Here is a 24,354-nt window from a genome sequence, read left to right as displayed (position 1 = left end):
TTCATTATGGACTTGTTCACCTGGAGGGCAGTTTATCACTGGTCCAATTTGCATTGGAGTGGCTTAATACAGGAGGAAGGTATTGCATGACGGCACTCCTTAACTTCCCTCTTACACAGTCTGCATGTACTTTTGGAGTTAAGAAATGTCTTAAAACTGGTCACTCCTTTGCATAGCCTTAATGCTGTTAATCAGGTCAAAGACAGCAGCTGTAGCCAGGCTCATATCAAATGTTTTCTTTGCTCTGAAGAGAAAGGCTTTGTCCTGCTAAAAGGCTAGCACCTAAATTGGATATTTGTCTAGAAAATGCTCATGCGTTTCTAGGAGAAGAGAGCTTGCTTAACAAACTTGGTCACTTCCTTCAGGGACACTGTCTACGATGCCAGCAGTTCGCACATTCTCCCTTTTTGCTGGAATGGCTGTGCTCATAGACTTTATTCTTCAAGTTACTTGCTTCGTAAGTCTCCTGGGCTTGGATATTAAGCGTCAAGAGGTGAGTATAAATGCACCTGTGAATACAGTGTAATGGGGATGATGACATCCACAGAAATGCACTAATCTGGCATTTAATCCATTTTTCAGGGGAATAGACTGGATATTCTGTGTTGCATCAAAAGCAGTGAAGAAACAGGTGGAGTCCAGCGTTCTGAGAGCATGTTATTTCTGTTCTTCAAAAATCTGTTTTCTCCATATCTGCTTAAGGATTGGATGAGACCAATAGTAGTATGTATACTCTGTTTCAAATAAGCAGTCATCTAAACTTGAGCAAAAGTGTAGCAAGCCTGAAGGCCTAAATAGGGGAAAAAAAATCTTCAATACAATGAAACAAATGAAGCCTCTAGTATTTTTGCTTTCAGCACTAGTATAGCAATAAGCTTTTGTAACTGCAAGAGTAATGAGAATACACAGAGGCTTGATCATGGATTGTCCAAAGCCCAGGTTTAGGAGTTGCATTACTGACAATTGAATTACTTTAGTCCTATGTAAAAGTCAAGCACATGTTGGCTCTTACACTGCATTTATCTAGAATGTTGTTGCTGAATCCATGATTCAGTTTGGAGTTACTGTACTCATTTATGGAAGGTGTGTGTTTGTATCTTTCATTGCTTATTTTTAAGGATAAATTTCCTTATGGTTCCAAAGGGAACTCTGAGTAGCTAGGTTTTACTGCCTGTAAACTGTAGTACTGACTACTTAGCGCTGTTGTACTAAGCCTGGCTAGCATACCTAAACTAGAGCCTCTTTGCATGGTTCCTGTTAGCTTAGTAAATTACTCCTATTGCTTGTTGTTTCTGTACAGTTCTCACTTCCATGGATTTGCTTTTTTGCAGATAGCAGTGTTTGTGGGTATCCTGTCATTCAGTACAGCAGTTATGCACAATGTAGAGATTGGACTGGATCAGTCTCTCTCAATGCCAGATGTAAGTCCTATGATCGTGTCACTGTTCAGCAGTTTGTGGCTGAATTGAAAACATCGATACCTTGTTGTGCTCACTCAACATATAATAACTCAAAACCTTCTCTTTAAGGACTCCTATGTAATAGATTACTTCAGCCACATCAGCAAGTACCTGCATGCGGGTCCCCCCGTCTACTTTGTCCTAGAAGAAGGACACAACTACACCTCTTTGGAAGGGCAGAACATGGTGTGTGGTGGAATGGGATGTAATAACAATTCACTTGTCCAGCAAGTCTTCAGTGCTGCGGAAATTGGTAGCTAGTAAGTCTTTCATGCCTGTCTCTGTGTAGTTGCATGGAAAAAAATGTAGCTGACCAGTGTGTCCTTCTGATTTAGTTCAGACTTAGCTGTTGGTTGTACAACTGACACACTATTGTATTTGCATTATACTGTGGTTTTGGGAGGGAGGAGAATGGAAGAAGCTGCGGCAATCTTCTGGAGCTAGCTGGGCATTACAGCTTTTGGATGGGTTACTGGAGCATGGGAATATATGGAGAGCTAAGTAGCTTGGATGAGAATGAGTTGACATGGCATAAGTTGCCACTGGAGAGATCAAGGGATATGTTCTGGAATGAAATATAAAATTACTGATGATGGATATGTTGCATTATTTTTATTAGCACAAGGATAGGCTATGCCCCATCGTCCTGGATTGATGACTACTTTGACTGGGTGAAGCCACAGTCATCCTGTTGCAGAGTCTACAATACCACTGGACAGTTTTGCAATGCTTCAGGTATTAGCATCCATCTTGTTCCTAGGGGATTAGCTTGGTTTATAAGTTTCCCAGCCAAAACACTTTATCGTGGTATGAGTCAGGTGAACTTACTGCAAGTGGGCATCTCTTGAGTTGCCCTCTAATTTATTTGAACTGCTCTTTGAGTGAACTTTAATATTCTACTGGAATGCTGCAGGCTAAAGACAGACAGCCTACTTAGACGATTAATGTAACTTGCTATAAAAATTTTGATCCTTCTGCTGGTTTCATTAGAGCACACAAACTTAGTGCTCTGGTTTTGTTCAGGTCGTTCAGTTTGGTGTAATTCTTATCGGGTCTAATGCAGGTAGTGCACAAGTAACAGAGTTCTCTGTTAGCCCTTGCTTTAGTAGTAATAAATAAAAATAAAGGATGATAGGTTTTATACAGAATTCCAGGGCTGATCAGTTAGTTCATCATTAAAAATGCTTTTTATGGAATTGTAATATTCCATAAATATTCCTGTAATATTGCAAGTCAGAAGTTACTACTGTTAGGACAAAGAATGCTTGATCCTGTAGCTGACATTCTTCCTGTATTTCTTCAGTCACTGATCCATCGTGCACTCGTTGTCGACCACTGACTCAAGAAGGCAAGCAGAGACCACAGGGCAAAGACTTCATGACCTTTTTGCCCATGTTCCTATCAGACAACCCTAATCCTAAATGTGGCAAAGGGTAAGAGTCTTTATTTTATAGATCTTGCTTAGACCAGTCTGTCAAAGATACTTGCTCTAGACTTATGTCTGCAAGATTATCTAGTGTCCCCCCTAAAAGGCATACAAACATTGACCTCTCACCTGTTCTGTAGTACTTTCTGAAACAAAACTGGAAAAACAAATGCATCATCAACTAAATGGAACAGCAGCTTTCCCCTGTACAATGAGGAACAATTTCTATCATCAGTCTCTTCTGGAATATCCTATGCAATCTTGAAATGTGTGGTGCTCTGAAGCTTTTATAGTTTTGAAAACTGCCAGAAAAACTAACAGCTGTTCTGCATTAGCCCCCTGAATGGCACCTACAAGTGGGCTGGAGGACGACTATTTACAAGGGCATATGTAGGGATAAAACAAGGGGGAACAGCTTTAAAATGAGAGGATAGGTTTAGATTAGATGTTAGGAAGAAATTCTGTGAGGGTGGTGAGGCACTGGAACAGGTTGCCCAGAGAAGTTGTGGATGCCCTATCTCTGGAAGTGTTCAAGGCCAGGTGGGATGGGGTGTGAGCAACCTTAGTCTGGTGGAAGGTGTCCCTGCCCATGGTGAGTGTGGAACCAGATGATATTTATGGTCTCTTCCAACCCAACTCATTTTATGATTCTATAAGATTATAAGTTATAAAAGCTAATAAATTTGAATGATGCTGACACTTGACATCTAATATGTCACTATGTTTATATAGAGGACATGCTGCATATAACTCTGCTGTCAACTTTATAAACAACAAATCTGATGTTGGAGCTACTTATTTTATGACTTACCATACTGTACTGAAAACATCATCTGATTTTATTGATGCTATGAGGAAAGCTCGGATTATAGCAGATAACATTACTGAGACCATGGGCATCAAAGAGAAGAACTACCGGGTGTTTCCTTACAGGTACGGTTAGATCTTTCTTGCCTTGGTGACAAATACTCAAGCAACAGAGAAAAGGTGCTGGCTAATAACATATTAGAGACTTGAGTATTGAGTTCTGTCTAACAGAAGGTAATGCAGAGATTCTGGGATTTCTAGTAAAACCAGAAAGATACATTCTATATCCATATCACTGACTTCTCTTTACTGTGGTTGATAATACCTAACTTCAATCAAGAAGCCTGTTGTTCACGACAAAGGTAGCTCTGGCTCCATTTTGGGCATTTCCTAGCTTTCATAGTAGGATTTAATAGTTCAGACATAAGCAGATATGTTGACCTGGGTACTTGCAAGTTGTAATATGAAAGTATTGACTTCAAACAAGTTATTTAAATGCCAAGCAAATGCAGCAGGGAGGTCAAGTATAAGAGTACCGTAATGAAATTGAGTTGGAATTGGTATCTGTACAGCTGAAATACTGATTTCTTTGCATCAAAGAATCCTATCCATACTTACAGTCTGTCTGCAGTAGCTGCTGCTACTGCATACCACAGTGGTTCTCAGGACCTACTTTCTGGTATCTACTAGCTACTTATGTTGAAGTGTGGGAATTACCCTGACTTCCAGACACAACCTTTATTTAAAGTGTTAGTGAGGAGTTGTCATATAACAGCCAGTGTTCTATTGGAGTCATTCCACTGATACAAGGAAGCCAGTTCCTGATGGTGAGTTCTGTAAGGGTGGGGAACTACTTTAACCTTAGCACAGAAGTTAATCTAGTGTTTGGACTAGATACAGCATACAGCAGGGAAGATGGCTAACAACAACCTCTCTTCTTTCCACAGTGTGTTTTATGTCTTCTATGAACAATACTTGACAATTGTGCACGATGCTATCTTTAACCTCTGCATCTCCTTGGGATCAATATTTTTGGTGACAACTGTGCTGCTTGGTTTTGAAATATGGGCTGCTGTTGTAGTTTCAATAACTATTGCTATGATAATCATCAACATGTTTGGAGTGATGTGGCTCTGGGGCATCAGCTTGAATGCAGTTTCATTAGTAAATCTTGTCATGGTAAGTCAACAAGACATCCCTCTGCTTCTGTTTCCAAGTCTTGAACAGTTCTGTGTCCTAAGTATATACTCACAATACTGAGCAGTATTTCACTGCTGAACTTTGACAGGCATTTGAACAATAGTGGAACTATCTTAATACACAAGTTTGTTCTGACAATTAGCCCTAGTTGTCATAAGATACTGCAATCGAACTGTAAGCTACAGTGCATCTGGTGGGGGTCACTTCAGTTCTGCAGCAGCAGCTGTATTGCTGCTGTATAGGCCAGGTGCTGCTCCATATTAACACAGGTTGTTCGTGCTGAAGGTGAGGATACGTAGGTGAGGTCAGGGCTTCTGCTCCATTTGTGTTCTACAGAGTAGATACGGGACGTGCTAGCCACGAGTAGTGTTCCTGCATAAATGGAAGAAGTCATGTGGGCAAAGAGTACCTTAGTAAAACACTCCAGAACTAGCTCCAGCAAGCAGCTATTAGTTGCTCTGGCTTACCATGCTCTCTAGAGGTTTGTGGCGGGTCTGAGAAAGTTACAAGAGTAAACTGTTGGCCCATGTTACAATTAGGTGTATGTTCAAGCAAATCTATCTACTAAATAAGGCTAAAATTAGCCTTAGTCAGTAAATGACTAAGCAGATGAACTGCTACAGTATCAAATCAGGATGTATATGATATTGTTTTTCTAAAGCAATGTTATTGCAGCTATAATAGCTGTGAACTGATTTTAGTGTTCAATATTCACTGCACACCTGCACTGAAGCCAGCTTGCTTCAACATCAAGAAACTTTTTGTTTTGGAGGTCAAATCTTGTATCCTGCTTCCTGTTTGATTGTCTGTTGGTAATGACTGGTGCTAGAACACAATACAGTACCTGCAACAGCCTCTGGAAAGCAACTAACACTGAGCTTGTAACTTCCCATACCATTTTAACCCTGGGGAGTGATCACAGCTGCTAGGAACCTTTCTAGCCTTACAAGCCTGAGTAGAAACCTTGCCAGCAAAGTGCTCATCTACATGATGTTTCTGTGTATGTTTCTCTTCACTCTCCAGAGCTGTGGTATCGCTGTGGAATTCTGCAGTCACGTGACAAGAGCCTTCACTGTTAGTACTAAGGGCAGTAGAGTGGAGCGTGCAGAAGAAGCTCTGTCTCACATGGGCAGTTCAGTAAGTATCTACTATATGGGGGGCAAACAAGCAGCCAAGTTACAACTTTACTGTTTCCTTAAAAATAATATAGACAATAGTCTTCAAGTCATAAAGATGGCCTTGCCTTTTCTTTTTGGAATACTTAAAGCTCCTTAAGGTCAACCTAGGTTCCTACTAGTAATAGGGATGATGAAGACTACAATTTTTAAAATGATGCTACTAGTACCTAAAAGTAGAAAAGAGCTAAAAGCTTTAGCTGAACTAGCAGTTTGGATAAACCTCAAATTGTCCCATTAAAGTGCTTCTCTCTTCCAAATACTGAGAGGTGACTAGGAAATGTTATTTTGAGCATGGGAGGCAACTGGAGCTTTGGGAACACAAGCAGGGCTCAGTGTTTAGGCAGTACTGTCATGTTACTTATTTAAGTGACCTGAATGGGGTTGGACTGGGACTACTCTGGTGATGTGTGTACTGGACCTAGGTAAGGAACTTCACTGGAATGAGTTACTTCAAGTAATAGTGTTCATCTGTATTTGCCTGAAGGAGAAATTAAACTAGGTGACTGCACAGATCAGAGTAGACTTTTAATCATACTGATCCTGTCCTGTGGGACCAAAAAGATAAATTCTTCTCCGGAGTGAATCTTGGATTTTGTTCTAAGGACTAACAGGGAAGGAGCCTCAGAAGACATAAGAATTTTACTAAATGCTAAACACTTGAAGTAAATGGATTATCTAAAGCCCTACTTACCACTTAAACACTTTTTTTTTTTTATTGACAGGTTTTTAGTGGTATCACACTGACCAAATTTGGAGGAATTGTAGTATTGGCTTTTTCCAAATCTCAAATCTTCAAGATATTCTACTTCAGGATGTATCTAGCTATGGTTGTGCTGGGAGCGACACATGGACTAATATTTCTTCCAGTTCTGCTTAGTTACATTGGTAAGATGTGACAGTCTGCTCTAAACCACACTTCAAACAAAACCAGCTTAGCTGTCTGTGGACACTTTCCATTAAATGGAAAGTATTGCAAAGATGAAAAGCAGTACTTGAATGTGCCTCTCTCATTCAAGCCTGTCTGTTGGAAACCAAGGGCTGACTGGTGGCAGTGCAAGCCCACTGTTGTGGACTTGCTGAACTGAAGCAACCACAGCCTGGCCTGTGTGGTTGCACTTTGCTGTGCTTTGTGGAGGGCCCATGTGGCATGACTGGCATGTCTCAACCTGGGGCCAGGATGTGGGTGGAAGCAACAAACCTCCTCTGGGATGCTGTTCCTGTGTTAGCAGAAATCTTGCTTTGTGGTGAGGACGGTCCAAACACTGTCCTCTTGAAAGTAGAAACACATGTGCATAGCGTAGTTCTTCAAAGTAGACTTAAACCGAGCCTTTACTTAATGGGGCTAAGACTGATTCACCTACCACTGCCCTTGTTGCTGCTGCTGACAGATATTAATAGCTAAGCAGAAGCATGTTTCTGAATGTTAAGCTGGACCTAGACAGTAAGATCGTGCACGCTTCCTGATGACTGTCTGACTGTCTGTAATGCTGAGACTTCGGAGTAACTCTTGTGTTCTCTCACTCAGGCCCATCAGTAAATAAAGCTAAAACTCGTGCTGCACAAGAGAGGACCAGAGGTACAGAACGGGAGAGACTCCTCTACTTCTAGTTTTTTAACAGTGTTCAGTGGACTTCCATGAACTGTGGCTTAGGCCCAACTTTCAAGAAGTGAAGTGCAGCATTGTTCTATGACTATCACACTGTAACCACCACTGACTTGACTTCTGCACACATTCAACTAGATGATACCAGCTGCGCTTTGGACATAGCTTTAAACTCAGGAAATGCTAAGTGTGGCTCAAATAACAGTATTACTAAAACTAGATGTGTTAATAAGATTTCTAAAATACTTCTGTTTTCAAGAGGTTGCATCTTTTTCTTCTAGAAACCTAAACCAGCTGTATTGAGAGTTGAATAGCATTTCGTCAATGAAATCGAGGTGATGTGGATGAGAATGGACTGCTAAACCACTGACACTAATTTTAAATGCAGGTCAATGCAATTTTTGTCTCTATTTTTAGGGGGAAGCCATCACAAGTTGTAATATTTTTAGTACTATTTGCCAAAATGTCTTGTATATACTTTATTATAAAATAGCAATTTTGTAGTTCAAAAATCTACTTAAATGCAATAAATTAAGTTTATACATTTCAGTGGAAGAGTCTTTCAGAACGTTGTGGGCTTCATGAGAGCTTGTTCTCCGAAAACTTGTTTGAAGAAGGTGACATGTTCTTCACAGTGCTCACCTAAGGGCGATAAAATAAAAGTTACTGTTCACTTCACAACTCAGAAACAGAACCAAGATTGTATAGTTTCACTTACCTTAATTTATTAGTACTAATTCTTTAATGCTCTTGAGCACAGGAGTTTAAAAATAGAAAGCAGTGGAATACTGAGGTATTTCCAGTCCTGTGACTAGTATTCTAGTGGTTAAGCAGTTGTTTGATCCATCTAATTTCTGGATCTAGTTCGTGTACCTAACTGGCAGATTGATACCCATGAGAGCCCTTTACTGTCAAGATATAACATGTTGGAGTGGGATTCTGTGCCTACAGACTGTCGGGTGATTACAAACATGTTGCTGGTGCAAGCAGTTTAGCTTGGGTTTTAAAGGAGGAGGAACTGTACTATAAAACAGGCCTTGAATTCTTGTAATTCGTGGAAACAGACAACTGAACTCAAGGGTTTCCTGACCCAGTTGCTGACCTCAGGAGAAAGCACTAATTGGAGACAATGGCTCTGCTAAGCTAAGCAGTGAGAGCAACTGCAAGTCAAATAGGTTAGTTAATCTGCAGGTTTCTGCTTGGCTCAGTCTCTTTACTCATAGTCTTTATAAAGAAGTAATACAAGTTAATTCAGAATGATGCTTAAAGGTAAGCCTGAATATAGACTAAAATGTACCGGGAGTTTCATCTTCTAATACAGACTCAACTGGATTGGTAGCAAAACAAATCTTAGTTCTGTTTGAACAACCAAGTATCTTGTTCAAACTGCTTATTGCTTACCTGGTGTGAAACTAGGATTTCCTCGTAGCCGCTGATTTCTTTGTTCAAAGAATCGAAATATGGTATAGAAAAGCATGTCATCTTCTGCTTGCTTTGCTGCATCGAGGAATTTGCGGGCTGATATGCTGTCATGTCCTCCAATACCCCTGATGAATCTCAAGGCAGCCAAAACTTGGTGTTTGGACAACAGAACTTCCACTATTTCATCATTTGCTGTGGAAAGTCTCTGTGAAGTCAATCACAGCTGTAAGATTATGCTTCTAATGAATGCAAATGACTGAGATGCTAGCTAGTCACTTCAAGCGTGGTCAGGTAAGCTGTTTGACCAGTCTAACCCACATGTGACATGGAGTTACGATAGTCAGAAATGCTTACTTTTAACATGTCCAGGGAGAGCTGATGTGCAGGAGGGTAAATGCTTTCCAGGGACAGTAAGAGACAAGCCTAGAGCAAAAGCAGAAATAATCTTAAAATTACAAGGACTTCTGACCTCCATCACCAGTTTATTGAAGCTGCTTGTCTCACATACCAAAGGCTTTGAATCACTGAGCACATGGTACTGCAGAAACTGATGGAGCATGTAGAACAAGTTGTGTTGAACAAGGGTTTTGATGACCAGCTCATACAAGTAGTGCTGTGAATGCAGGAAGAAGACCATCAAAGGTATGTCTCTATACCAGTTTTTACAATCAAAAAGGCAGTATTGTATAGGACTGAGACAGGTGACCAAGACTGGACTAAAACTCCGTTTCATGGAGTGGGGCAATATACTTGGCAAATAAGTGATTTACCTGAACTGCAATCTGGAACTGGTTGAGAGAGCGAATGTATTCCATCAAGACTGCAATAGTGAACTTATGAGGTGCTTCCTGGACAAGGAAGAAAGTGTTAGGTGGAACTTGCATAGCTTCTCTATTTATGACAACCCTGTAAGAACGGGCATCAAAATACCCTAATCCTGACAAAGCCTTCTGCAGCCTATCTCAAGCAGTCAGCTTAAGTTGGCTGCCCTGAGCCTGCTGCCAAATTAGCTCTTCAAATTACTTAATTTAATTAGCCCTTAATATTGACTTACCTTCTTCTCTGTAAATACAGACAAAACATGTGTGTACATGTCAGACTGGTCAATAACTGCTTGAGTGCGGACAGGACGTTTCAGGAGAGGATTACTTCTACTCAGGCCTGTTTCTACCACCTAGAAGAAAAAAGTTTTTTTTAAAAAGAAAACTACTGTTGTAGTACAGTTCTAGTCAGACTCAGCTGTACAGAGAGTTTTCTACTCTGAACATAACTATGAACATATTAAGGAGGAAGTTCATGTTATACTAGATGCATCTTGTTCGGTGGGGCTTTCCTATTACATTTAAAGCTGCTTTTTAAAGTTATATAAATACAGATGCTATTATACACCTCAAAGCCAGGAGGTGAATCAAACTTACTACACTGATGTAATACTCAGATTTAGAAGGATTTTGAGTATGTGGCTGTACTCTGAGTGCTTGAACTTGGTTTTGTAACAGGAATTATGAGATGCATCAGGGCTGAATATTTTATGCAGTGATACAGTGTGCAGTGAGATCAGTGGTTTGGAAACTAAGGTATCAGTTATTGATTCAAAGTTGCTTTTTGAGCTTCTACCTTCTTCCTGCTTTCAAGTGCTGGGGTATGTTAGTCATCACTCTGAACATGAGCTATGCAGCACCTGCCACCCAAGTGCTAAGTGGAGGTCTTAGTGCACCTTGCGCAGCAGACTTCTACTGAGAGCCTGAGGCAGCAAGGAGCTTGGGGTAGGCCCAAATTTCGTAAGTAGAAAAGAGCATGACTTTACCCTGATGCCACCTGAAATGGAAACAGCATCATCCCATCTCTGTAAGCTGCTGTAGCTAACATGGCTTACCATAGTATAGCTTTGCTCAGCTTCCAAGTACTTCTTATATTCATGATTCAGTTTGTCAAAAACAGTTGCAATCACAGACAGTGATCCCCTTTCTGGCTCACTGAGCACTGAAAAGAAAAAGAACTATGAGGGGAAAAAAACAGGGACTGTAATGTTGCCTTTTTCAAAAGGTGATCTCTAATTCAAATACATCTGACATGATTGAAAGCATTTCTTAAAAGTTTAAAATTTAAAGTTATGGGGGGGCTGGGGAGTTGAATTCTTTAATGCTGTTAAATTCCTTTAGAATGGTGACTGAGGGTAATCTAGGCAAATGACACCCAACAGGACCAAGCTGGCTTCAGAGGTGATCTTAAATCTAAGGACAGTCCAGCTATCTTGGGTATTTATGAATAAGCACTGTGGTACTTTGAAGATACAGATAATGCATTTGAACTTACTCTGAGAGCATACAGATAGGATAACCATTTTGCATTCTTTTCTTTGGAGAAGGAAATCCATTAGTTTTCCTTTATCTAGCAAGAGGTTAACTACAGGTTCAAGTTTCACTTGAAGACTCCAGAGGTAACCTTGATTTGAGAGAGTAAAACAAAGTAAATTGCCTTATATAGTATAGCCTTTTCCACCTTTAAACAAAAACACATCTAGTTTATCACTTATTTGCCTATGTTTTAGAGCAGCATTACCCTTGAAAAGTTGTAGTAAAGATATAGTGTCATCCTCAGTTATCACTACCAAAAGCCATCAACTTAGCAGATGTACCTAATAAGTCCCTTACATTTTAAGCTGCTTTGTGCACTGAAGGTATAAACTAGTGCCACCCTGACACTGAATATTGTAAAGTCCAAGAGCTCACCACTTACCTTCACTTGCACTGATGATAATATCAGGTTGAAAGACAATCCAAGAAGAAGAATCTAAATGTTAAAGTTTTAACATTCATATTAACATTGATTCTCAACTGTTGCTACTGAATCCACATTACTGTACAGAAGCAGATCCCATTAACATACTTTCATTTACTGTCACTTGTGAGGTTTTTGAACCATGTTCTTGGAATTATATCTTCAATTCTATGGTGTACCTATTCAGTAATTTCATACATGTGTCTCAAATGACCAAGAAATGTGGTATTATACTAGATTTCAATATTTACAACTCTGTGAAAGCACTGTGTTACGAAAGACATTATTTTTTTGAAGTACATATGCATAATCAGCTAAAGCTGCACTTAAGGGGTCAAGGTAACAAATGCTAGCTTCTTCTGTGCTTGAGGTTCTTACATTTGGAGAGGATTTAAAGGATACAGAGTTTACATGGAACAGGAGCCTGACTTGTCACAGAAGCTGGACCTGCAGGAAAAAAAAAAAGAGCTGGAAGCTGTCCTAACTACAATTTTATACTGAAAAGGCAAGTATGGATTGTAACATTGCAGCATGCAGTCAAAAAGATCCATTCGTGTAGCCAGATGTTCCACAAGGAAAATCTGACACTGAGAAGGCAAACACATTCTTCAAAACACGATTGTTTGGTTTTTAGCTGAGGGAAATAACACCTGCAGAACTATTCCAGCTCTAGTACTATAATTCTAAATACACTGACTCCATTGGCTGTGTTTATATGTAATCACTTCAGTTTCTTTGAAAGGAAGGGTGATTTGAATTCTGACCTTTTGTTTAATACAAATCTACACCTGCAGATTTATCAGTCATGCTTGCCAACATGCGAAAGAGTTTTTAATGTGCAATCTTTTTTGTATAGAAGCATCTATCTCTTCTACAAGGAGAACCTTGCTGCTTTACCACCTGCTAGTGAAACTGTGCTCAGACTACTTCTAGCTACTTCCAGATTGAGGGTATTACCTGCTACACTTCTAGGACAGGAGAAGAAAAAGCTAATCCAAGAAGAATCATCTATGTGTTTAAGGCATAACATTGATCACAGTGTTACTTCTAAACTGGTCTCAAACTTGATTCTGACCCTGGATTGTCTTTCAGCCTTCTTAGCTTCCTAAGCCCCACAGTTGTGACTTAAGCCAGAAAAGCATAAAGTGCTTTTGAGCACACTCAAGTTTTTATAGCTGTGGCCAAAAGAAACCCCAAACCAACAATTTTCAAGTGTAAAAGCAAAGTACTATGTGAAGTATGCACCTTAAACAGCAACTCTTACTCTTTAGGCACACATTTGGAGCACAAATTTATGCTCAGTTACTCCTTACCTTCTTTTTCCCCTCACCCTCTCAAATACGTGTAATTGAAATGTTAGTAACCAGCATCCTAAAAATTGAAGCACTTGTGTGAGCTGCTTTAAATATTCTTGGTAAATGTTAGGATATTCATTATATAGTGGTTTTACCTGCTACAGGTATTTGATAGGGTTGTATTGATCGAGGTGGAAGTACAAATTGATGGATGGTAGCAGACCCATCAAATTCTCCTCTTAGTTTGATGTCAAATATAACTGAAGTCTGCAATTAAAAAGAGGAAATCAGTATTCACAAATGTGAATTACCACCCATTTACATGTATTCAGGCTGCTTTTCACATTTCTGTCTTGTATTCTCTGTTAGAACCACTGAATGGCTGGAAGGGATGTACTATGGGTAGGGAATGCTTCACTTATCAGGCTCCTCAAACCTCCATTCCATCTGGCCTTGAACGCTTCCAGGGACAGGGCATCCTGTTACAGGGTCTCACTACCTTCCTGTAAAGAGTTGCTTCCTTGTATCCAATCTAAATCTACCCTCCTTCCATTTAAAACCACTGCCCCTTGACCTGTCCCTACAGGCCCTGCTAAAAAGTCCCTCTCCATCCGTCTTGCATATGACACAACTTTGATATTCACATCAAATTCACTGCTCAGTTATGGATGTTAGAAACTGCAAGGAAAATTCTGCATCTTCCTGTGCTATCCTCATACTTCTACCATTCACTCTTGTTCAACTCAGGTCACTAACACTTCTACCCCAGTACAGGCTACCCTAAAAAACAGCTTTGCTTTCAGTTTCAGTGAAAACTGACTTCAATTACTGGTGTCTCCCAAAGTCAAGATGAATATGTTTTCTGAGTTTCTGTAGTCACGTTTGTAGCTTGACCAAAATGCTCAAGAATAAGTGCTCTGAGTTAAATGCTAATGTGTCGAATTAACGTGAAACGTAACTCAAGTTTCAACTAATCATCCTAAGGAAGTAACATGCCCCAGCTCTCAAAGAACATAATACAAGAAACCAAAGCCTTTCCACAAGTTATGAGCAAAGTACCACTTTAGCTTTACCACTGACTAAACCTTCCTACTGAGACTACAGACAAGCAAGTTTTACCTATGTTACCATACGTATAAGAAAGCTTGTGTTCATTCAGATTTTTACAGATCCAGGCCTTCAAACTAAATGAGCACAAGTTTATGTTATAGAAATGTATAATTCAAATATTTGTGATATGAGAAGTGTCCCAGGGTTAATAACTTAGTATCCAATTTAACTCCACCTCTTTGCATAATGCTTTAAAAGCCTACACAGTGCAGCAGCGGAATATCATAGGAAACTTAACAAGAAGCAAAACCAGAGTGTATGAAAAAGCAGGCATTAGCAACAGCCCTGATTAAATGATAGCTCAACAAGGTAAAAGAATAAATTTGAATCTCTTACACTGTTATGGTTTTGATCCTACAAATACTCTGGCTTTTGGCAAAGGCAACATAGAAAAATATTTTCTTGAGTGTTACTAATATCTGCCCATAACTTCTAAAAGTTACAGCATGATGTAACATAAATAAATCAGACCTCAGTATCCTGATGATGTACTACCACCAGGTTATCCACCACATTCAGTGCAAACTTCCCAGTTCTGTTCAGCTTCAAAATATGCGTCTTCTTACAGGAGCCCTCTCTGTGGAAACAAACAGAGATGAGAACTGGTCAGTAAGCCTGTTTAGACTATAAAAGCAGATGTCTCTTTGTCCTGGTTTTGCTGGAACTGAGTTTATTTTCTTCCCAGTAGCTGGTACAGTGCTGTATTTTGGATTTAGTATGAGAATAACATTGATAACACATTGATGTTTTAGCTGTTGCTAAGCAGTGCTTACCCTAAATCAAGGACTTTTCAGTTTCCCATGCTCTGCCTGCACGCAGGTGTGCAAGAAGCTGGGAGCGAGCACAGCCAGAACAGTGGACCTGAACTGGCCAAAGGGATATTCCATAGCACAAGACATCATGCTCAGTATATAAGCTGGAGGGAGTTAGCCAGGATGATTGCTGCTTGTGTACAGGCTGGGTGGTGAGCAATTGTATTGTGTGTCACTTGTTTTTCATGGTTTTTTTCCCCTCCCTGCCCCTTTTCATTACTACTAGCTTTTATTTCACTTATTAAACTGTTTGTAATTTATGAGCTTTTACCTTTTTCTGATTCTCCTCCCCCTCCCAGCAGGGATTTGGGCAGAGAGTGAGCGAGCAGCTGCGTGGTACTTAGTTGCCAGATGGGGTTAAACCATGACACTCTCACACATACAAGAATTGCCCCTAATGTTTTTCATTCTGCTCTTACCTGGGTAAGTGATAGAGAACTACTTCTGCTCCTGTACTGTTGGAAGTCCTCGAGTGATGCCTCAAATACAGAACATAAAGCTGCCCGTATCTAACAAGACAACAGGATTAAAGCATTATTTTCAATTAAGAGCTCTAGCAGTCTGTTAGACACACATTTTATCCTAAAAGAAGAAATGAGATTACCTAAGTCAGGTAATCATTTAATTAAAAGTGAAAGACTAAAACAGTACTTGATCACAATGCATGGCCTACACTCATGCAAGTCAGGCATCTCTGAACAACTCCTCTATCAAAATATCAATTAATAAATGAAACATTCTCAAAATTTCTGTACTAATCAAGAACAATTTCATCTAATACTTCTCAGTTTGCCTCCCCTCCCCACCTTTCCCCAAGAGGGTTGTTTAGATGTTTTGTTCAAGGCCATAACTGAAGCACTTTAAAGCAACGGCACTGCTAAAACAAGAAAAAGTGCAAGAAAAAGTTCTCTCAGCATCCCCAAACTGTCACACTTTCCCAAGAAAGACCTGATGAGTTAGATACGTACATTGTGGCCATAGCAATATCTCTTTCAGAAAGGCTGAGCTTGGACGACTTGGGTGCTGCAGGTAACTCAATTTCAAATTTTGATAGTTTTGACATGGTTCCACTCTGTTAAACAGCAAAACAAAAGCTGTCAAGACCTGAACCAGAAAGATCCCGAGCCGCCTTTCCTCAAATGCGTATCGACAGTGCCCCCACGAGGAGAAGGATGGTCATAGCCGAAAAGAAAGGGGTTTATGCTTGCTTTCCTAAAACAATCCCCAGTGTGTGATTCTAAACACATACTTCTGCTATTGTAACTTTACTTTTATAAAATCAACGTCTTGATTTTATAAAATCAACTTCAGCTAGAAAAATATTTCTATTTTAATTATGTCAAGATAAATTTGTATGCAAATCCCATGTAAAATTGGCCTGGTAGTTCTCAAGTTCCCTTCTCTCTTCCAGCAAAGTACATGCTCCAACTCTTAAATACCTGCTTACTGGGGAAAATATCAGTACGTCCTATCAGCCACAGTCTCCTTTTGTTCCTGCTAACTCCAGAATCTGCCTTATACTTAAAGCATATCCTGGCTTCTGCCCAAGGTTTCCTCTCTCCTCTTCCTCTTTTCTATGGAATTTAAATTTAAGCAAGTTTTAAGAATTTCCAAAGCTTCTACTGAAATTCACTTCCTACTCTCATTAACTCATTCTTGAGTGTGAGGTATGAACACTACAGAAGTATTTCCTTTGCTAGAGCTCTATTTGCAAATACTATTTTAGTACAGTACCTTTCTCAGGATATCTTTAAATATTACCTCCTGAACACATAATAAAAATTATTTAGCTTCAAGCTGCAACTTTAACACAAAATGTTAAAGAGGGGGAAGCGTGACCTAAATCAATAGAAAGAAAACTGTGAGAGGCTAGTGAGTGGCTGGCTACTCAGCCACCTAAAAGAACATCATTTCAAGATGCAGTACAGACCCTACACAAGATTAACCCAAGCCAGGAAACTCACTTGAATAAGCTGCTTTTTTAATCTCTTTCCTTAGACTGCAACAGAAATCTTCCTAATCCCTTGACATGAGCAAGCAAAATGCTGTAGTTCTTTTCCTCGTTTTTAAAATCATCTAACTCCATGGCTAACTTAAAACAGATGCTAGTTTACACTACACTTTTTCCAAGACAAAAAGAAAAATATTTTCCCAGAAACTGCGAGTGTTGTTTACAGGGAAGAACACCAAGAGAAATAAATACTGCAAACAAAGCCCTCTTGTGCTTGGGACAACTATTGTTTCTTTCTTCTTTTTCTGTTTTTCATCCACTCACATTTAGAAGGTTGTAATTACAAACACAAGTGAAAGGCCCTTATTTTTTCTTTATCATACTACAGAGTGCAAATGTCCCTATTAAAAGTAAATCATAAATACCTATTTAAGTGAAAAAAAAAGATCACTTGAAAGACATTTAAGTTGTAAAATATTTAGTCACCAATTTTTTCTTTCCTTTCGGAAGATCAACTGTCCAACCTTGGCTGGACACACCTCTTTCCAAAGAGGATGTAAAAACCAGCAAATTACTTAATTTTAAGACATCACCTAATGAACTACCTTATAGATTTGCTTATTGTCATACAAGGATGTGAACATGTGCATCTCTTGAAATAAATCCAGGAAAAGCAACAGAATACTTGAGTGAAGAAGCAGTTTAAGAAAAGGAAGCACACTAAATGAAAAGTTTGGAACACATCCCTTTACCTTGAAATAGAATGGCTGCAGGACATTGCCAAGGACAGTGGTGGAAAGAAGGATAACAGAGCTCTCTGGACAGTACATGTACCAGTTGACATTAATACTCTGATTCTTCAGAAGTTTTAAACTTCGTTTCTCTGGTAATACCTGGAAACACAGGATATTAGCATTATATTACCAGCAATATCCAACAGCATAAATGGCACTGCATAGTAACACGGGATAGTAAGTGAGAAACAATTAAGTGTAAAGGACATTTACAGGGCTAGAATTAAAAATCAGAAACCTGACAATTACAGCATTGGCCCCAATTTACTGTAGCTAAGGAAATGCACATCAAATCCTACTCAAACCCTAATGCAGTCAAAGGTGCTGTGTCTTCCCACTCATCCAGATAGGGGTATAGGTTCTGTCCATAACAGAGTAAACAGCTACCTTGACACAACTAGTGAAATTTTATTAAAAAGTTCTTTTTACAATGTCTTTGCTGCGCTCACTCCCCAGTTTCCCTAATCTTTTATATTTTAACAACTAAAACAGTATATAAATCTATGCTGTTCATTTTAAGGGCTTAAATATCTTCTCTTAAAAAACATACTTTTTTGATTTGGTCCTTTTACCTGCAGGGTTGACATTCATAATCCTTTTAGGTGCTAAATATATATTTTTCCTCTCAATCAGCAGGAAATAATGCTGCTTTTTCAGTTATTTTCTTCAGTACAAGTTATTAGTAACAGTAATTACATGAAACATCGTGTCTTAGCTCCAGGACTGAAACTATTGGGAAGTGTACAACTTTTTTTTTTAGGAAGTTTTTACATATCCCTCATTGTGACTGTCAGAAAGGGTTATTTATTCATTAGACTTCTTTAAAAACACATGTAAAGGTAATTACATGTTACACAGAGGAACTCAATGAGATCAATATAGGAAAAAGCTTCCAATTTGCACAAGTGTATACTAGCTAGTCAATTATTCGCTCTTTGATGCATTTTAAGCATGCACACATCCTCCCTAATGCTAATTAATTTTGCATGAAGTGGTATTTCACATTAGATTTAAATACTCATTTCCATACAAGCCAAGAGCAGCTCTTAATTTAGAGTTCTCAAGGCTTAGTTGAGTACTCCTTTATACAGGGTCTTTAAACCTGTTAATGACAAATTTGCTCTGCTCCAAAAAAGTACTTCTCTCAAAAAAAAATAATTGCAGTCTGCAAACCAAATGGCAGAATTTGTCTTTTTTTGTAGTGCACTTTCTCAGTTGGAGAGACAGAAGAAAGGAATTCAAATATGCTGTCACAAATTTACATTTTCAAATCTCTAAACATGTCCTATGGGAGTTATTTGTGTTACCTGGTAGAACTCAATTCCTTGATCTGTGATGAAGACAATTTCTGTAGAACTCGTCCAGCAGAATCCTAGAATATTGGCATTCTTTGTCTTTTAACAAACAAGCAAACAAATACTCTTTTACTTGGAAAAATTAACTATTCACATAAGCTAATATTACTAAATGAAGAACATGAGACCAAAGGCAATTTAGGTATCCAATCTCTGGAGTTAATACTTTTAGCCAGCCAGATACCCAGCACATATCAGTCGCTTTTATAAAGACTTCCAAAACTACATATGAACACAACTACTGTATGACCTGGATTTTTGGCAGCATGTGAGATTTACAAGTTTATTATACAATGAAATTTTATTTTCAACCTAGATAAAACTAGGTTCTTCTGCTTCAAAATGTACTGTCAATTCAACCAATTCCTGACACAAAAAGCAATTTCCTCATGTTGAGAGAAAGTGGAAAAATTTGCAATGACTTCACTCAGAAGTCTACTTCTACTACTACACTCAGAAGTTTCACTACCATAAAAGCTTTGTTAGAATGGTTTACTCCAACACATAATCCTAAATAATGAAGCAGACAGTGCTTCAGCTTTAAAAGCTACAGAAATAAAGGCATTTTTGCAAATCAGGTGTATAAAAATCTACTTTACCATTCTCTTACTCCAAAATGTAATTTGTCTTAGTTAAAAGTTGGAAAGTACCAAATAATGACAATACTACTTGTTTCTGGTAAAATAATCATCAAAAAATTAGAAGGATTATTTAAAAATACCAAAAATAATATCCAAACTAGTAATAGCTTACTATTACTGATTAGCGAAATTAGGGTAAAACATCCACAATAACACATCTGGCATTAATATCATTACTGTCCACTGTTTCTGTATCATCAGCACTTTGTCTCTTCTCCTTCCCAAACCTTGACATTTGTGGCCTCCACAGCATTTCCACTCCTTGCTAGGAAAGAATTACATTCACAGGACCAGGAAGTTTTTTGTGAGATCGTCAGTACATGTTTGTTCACCTTAATTTAGATAAATAGTGGTGACTGCATATCTCATTTACTCCACATTAGTATTTTGAAAGGTATCTCAATTAGTTCTGTTGTAGAGTAGAGGCCACCAGTGTAACTAACATTAAAGTTTCACTTAAGCATATAAGCTTGGGACATTTAACTTACCTTACATTCCTGTGTATATTCTAGCTGAGGGCTATCTGGAATAAAATTCAAAAAATCCTGCAAAAACATCCATTAAGTGTATTAGAAGTTATGAAGACAGACTGGCTACGTACATAGATACAAAAGAACAGATACTAGTTTATCAAATTGTTTTGGATGGCATATATCAAAGAAAAACTTGACTCACTATGTTCCACTTCACCCCTGCCAGAGAATTCTTTATAGAAGTTGGCTCCCCCTTATACTTTTTCTTAAATGATGATATTAGCAAGACAGTAATGCTGCCTGTCCAGCCTCTCAGGATGATAGAGGAATTTTTCACTACAGCTCTTGTTAGCCACCAGACCTCTTGAACATTTGTCTCAGAGACTTCTACTCTCGTACTGTAAGGAGATTTCCAGCTCCAATTCCCTATCTGCAGGGTGTAGGTTTCTTACCACACTCTTCAAAGTTCTCTGCACAGCCAGAATCTTGTTCCCCAAGGAAAATTTGATGCACTTCACTTCTCCTTTATCTTCCATTCTATACAGAAAGAAACAGAAGTTATGAAATTATCTTCTAAAACAATTTATTACAGAACTCTGTAATGTACCCTCAAAAAAACAAGGAGAGAGGAAAAAAGTGTAATGCAAATGATTTTGAATACAGATTATTACTGTTGCCTGGCAGTAATGGATTCAAAACCCAGACTGAAAAATTATATCAGCTTACTCTTCAAAAGAACACATTTTTTACAGAATCACAGAAGAGGTTGCACAAATCAGCACCTAAGGTCACTACAGATGCTCAGCTCTGTTGGCCTGTGGTGTGGAACTGGAAGACTTGTGGGACTACTCAAACCTGCATTATTGGTCCTGTCCCAGTGACTCGGGAGTACTGTGGCATCCACCAATATCCTGCAATCAGCTCCTTTACTTCCAGGACTACATCTAATTAACACAAGCCTACTTGCTTCCTCTTTAGGACACATCATCTGGAAGAACCTCTTACATTAAAGGGAGAGTGAGGCTGTTTTCACACCATCAAACAAAATTAAAAATGTATTCTTACCAAATAAGCATCAGTTCAGTTGGCACAGATAAGGCAGTTCTACTTCCAGTATACGTTATTAAGTCCACACAAAGGGAGAATGAGATAGTCAAGCAGGAAAATTGTGGAATCTCATGAAGTTCTCTTAGTATTTTCAGCTCCCTCAGGATTTGTGACAAGGGTAGTCAAATAAAAATAGCAACTTTCAGGAAGGCCCTATGCAATACCTAACAGATCACAGCAAACACACCTCAACTACAAATTGTTTCACCCACATCTATACTGAAGCAACCTTCGAGTGAAAGAACACTTCCTTAGACATGGACAGCAGAGTTCAAAGATCCATCACTCTTGACAGTGGCATATATAAAATAGTTTTGTAAAGACAAAGTCATTTAGTTGAAAGTATTGCTGTTGTCAGATGCCGCAAAAAATGTTTCCACAAGAAACAGAAGGCAGAAAAGAAGCCAAGTCAGGTTAAACAAGGAACAGAATGCAAGAAACCCACGTGTAGATTTGTACATTGTGCTTGAATCATAGGCGTAAAATTCATTAATTACACATTTAAGTTTACTTCATTCTGTTTAACTTGCTAACTGTATCCTTAGAGAAATCATTGCTACTGTAGGAATCACAAGTCTGAATATCCATATTCTCTTGCGTGTTATAGCACATTTTAATAAAACACTATTGTTTAAAAAAAAAGAAGACACAGCCTAATAACTTTTTTTCCCCCCAGAAGACTATAAATTTGTAAGGGCAAAGTATACCATCTTAATTGCAAGATTATCACAGAATATGCTAGGCTGGAAGGGACTCACAAGGATCATCGAGTCCAACTCCTGGCCCTGCACAGGATAAGTTTTATGCCTGAATTACAGCAAATCAGGAATAAGCACCTAATTTAAAGATCACATAATTTCATCCCCAGACAAAGGTGCCTTACCTGAAGGAGATGGGATTTCTATCCTCTAAACCTTTAACAACAACTCCTGTAGCTCCACCAGATCGAACAGCAAAAACCTACAAAAAGAGTTGTGAGCGTATTTTTAACTTGTTCGAAGTCATAACCTTAACATGCTGCCTTTTCTATAAGCCACGCCTTTAATTCTTCTTTTACTAGATACAATTTTTCTTCTTCCACAGACCTGCCAGTTCACACTAAGATAATCAATTCCTCAGTGTGAATAATCAACTCCTTCCTCTGGACTTCCAAGTTTGCTTACAGTTGACAGGTTTCCAATGGTATTATTACAAGTCTTGTAGCATATTCTGAACTAGCGGGCAAGTTAAAACAGTAAAAATCTCTATAATCTATTCTCTTTTTTTCTTTCTTATATTAATATTTTCCTAAATCAGGTGTTAGCAAAAGTATCCAAGACATCAGGGCATTGTTTAAAACAAAAAGGAAATCAGCTTGGGGATTGGGAAGAGATGCAACTCAATGACCCAGAAGCTTGATCCTAGCAGAACATGCTACTAGAAGGAATAGTTTAATAGTAATCTGCAGTTTTGCACTGGTGAGGCCGCATCTCGAGTGCGGTGTCCAGTTCTGGGCCCCGCAGTTTAGGAATATTGTTGAGGTGCTGGAGCATGTCCAGAGAAGCGTTGAAGGGTCTGGAGCACAAGTCCTATGAGGAGTGGTTGAAAGAGCTATGGCTGTTTATCCTGGAGAAGAGGAAGTTTAGGGGTGACCTTATCCCTTTCTACAACTGCCTGAAAGGAGGCTGTGGCCAGGTGGGGGTCAGTCTCTTCTCCCAGGCAGCAAGTGACAGGACAAGAGGACATAGTCTTAAGCTGCACCACGGAGACTTAGGTTGGGCATTAGGAACAATTTCTTCCCAGAAAGGGTGATTAGATATTGGAATGGACTGCTGAGGGAGGTGGTGGAGTCACCGTCCCTGGAGGTGCTTAAGGAAAGACTTGGATGTGGCACTTAGTGCCATGGTCTAGATGGCAAGATGGTGTTCAGTCAAAGGCTGGACTTAGGTTAGACAACCTAAGTTGTCTTATTTCTTGCAACGGCAAGAAACACATCCCAGAAGTACTGCCTGCTCTCCAAACACCCCTGATCATGTCCACACCACATATGGCAAAGCTGTGCCATCTATACAGGGAAGAAAGCTTGAAGGTTTTGACTCTGTGAATGCTGAGGTCGCAGAATGGTTACGGGAATTAGACAGTGCAATGTATCCACACCTATATAAGCCTGATGACAGCCTGTGGATCTTTTAGCTATATTGAGCTCAAAAGCCCACAGGGGTATTAAGGAAAACATGCTTAAAAGCACTAAAAGCCAAGAAATGGCCACCCGGGTCTGAGACACAAGTAAAGCTATAAATAATAATTTTTTATGATTATATTGAATTTCAGGAATTGAAAAGACGGTGGCAGGGGAATCAGAGACATTAAGCTAACAGTGAGGTGACAAAGTTTGACAATCATGCTAGGACGCTTGGAACAAAAAGGAAAAGTGCTGACTGAAGAATTCCAGAAAGACCTTACAGCAGCGAGAGTAAGGCAGGTAAAATTCAACCTAATAAACTGGGGGGGAGGGGGTGGAATCTGCCGCCTGTAGCACGATGACAAGTCCCGAGCCAGCACCCGGAGGGAAGGGGAACAACCAGGCTCATGCTCAGCAGCCGAGGGGAGGGGAGGAAACCAAACCCGGGCGTGAGAGCCTCCAGACCCTGCTCCTCGGAGAGCAGCAGCGGGCTGTGCCGAGCCCCTCGGCCCGTGTGAGGGCGGGGAGGCCCCGCCGCCCCCACCTGCTTGTTGGCCTCGTCGAAGAAGACGCAGTTGACGGGGTTCGCCTTCTCGAAGTGCACGGGCCGCGCGCACAGCGCCAGGTAACAGCCGCCGCCCTCCCCGCCGGGCCGCGCTCTCCCCTCGCCGCCTTCTCCTCCTCCTCCTCCTCCTCCTCCCGCTGCTCCCGGCGCCTCCTCCTCCGCCGGCCCCGGCGGCTCCCGGCTCATGGCGGCGGCCATGGACGAGCCCCCCCC

The 24,354-nt window shown here is 39.7% G+C and overlaps 2 protein-coding genes across 2 annotated transcripts in view; one reads left to right on the top strand and one right to left on the bottom strand.

The window, feature by feature from the left end:
• The window catches only part of NPC1 (NPC intracellular cholesterol transporter 1), a 27,200-nt gene extending 18,971 nt beyond the window's left edge, over positions 1 to 8,229 (top strand). The window contains exons 15-25 of the mRNA XM_027715867.2: positions 366 to 493; positions 583 to 723; positions 1,332 to 1,421; positions 1,530 to 1,720; positions 2,080 to 2,195; positions 2,764 to 2,893; positions 3,619 to 3,819; positions 4,641 to 4,872; positions 5,917 to 6,030; positions 6,794 to 6,956; positions 7,597 to 8,229. Of these exons, the coding sequence (XP_027571668.1) occupies positions 366 to 493; positions 583 to 723; positions 1,332 to 1,421; positions 1,530 to 1,720; positions 2,080 to 2,195; positions 2,764 to 2,893; positions 3,619 to 3,819; positions 4,641 to 4,872; positions 5,917 to 6,030; positions 6,794 to 6,956; positions 7,597 to 7,679 (1,589 nt within the window). The 3' untranslated portion in view covers positions 7,680 to 8,229. The remainder of the gene's footprint in view (positions 1 to 365; positions 494 to 582; positions 724 to 1,331; positions 1,422 to 1,529; positions 1,721 to 2,079; positions 2,196 to 2,763; positions 2,894 to 3,618; positions 3,820 to 4,640; positions 4,873 to 5,916; positions 6,031 to 6,793; positions 6,957 to 7,596) is intronic.
• Positions 8,124 to 24,354, bottom strand: RMC1 (regulator of MON1-CCZ1). The gene is made up of 20 exons (XM_027715868.2): positions 24,121 to 24,354; positions 22,299 to 22,375; positions 20,761 to 20,845; positions 20,324 to 20,380; positions 19,147 to 19,233; positions 17,798 to 17,938; positions 16,063 to 16,166; positions 15,514 to 15,603; positions 14,754 to 14,859; positions 13,328 to 13,439; positions 12,280 to 12,324; positions 11,836 to 11,889; positions 11,413 to 11,541; positions 10,973 to 11,079; positions 10,151 to 10,270; positions 9,867 to 9,944; positions 9,605 to 9,709; positions 9,451 to 9,519; positions 9,076 to 9,301; positions 8,124 to 8,316 (listed from the first exon to the last, which is right to left on the bottom strand). The coding sequence occupies exons 1-20, from the start codon at positions 24,337 to 24,339 to the stop codon at positions 8,237 to 8,239; spliced, it is 2,091 nt and encodes a 696-aa protein (XP_027571669.1). The 5' UTR covers positions 24,340 to 24,354; the 3' UTR covers positions 8,124 to 8,236.

Source organism: Pipra filicauda, unplaced genomic scaffold (genome assembly GCF_003945595.2).
Source record: "Pipra filicauda isolate LSUMZ 115617 unplaced genomic scaffold, ASM394559v2 scaffold259_size1095435_pilon, whole genome shotgun sequence".
Taxonomy (NCBI): domain Eukaryota; kingdom Metazoa; phylum Chordata; class Aves; order Passeriformes; family Pipridae; genus Pipra; species Pipra filicauda.
The sequence above is the reverse complement of the archived record's forward strand: the minus strand, read 5'-3'. Positions and strand labels throughout refer to the sequence as shown.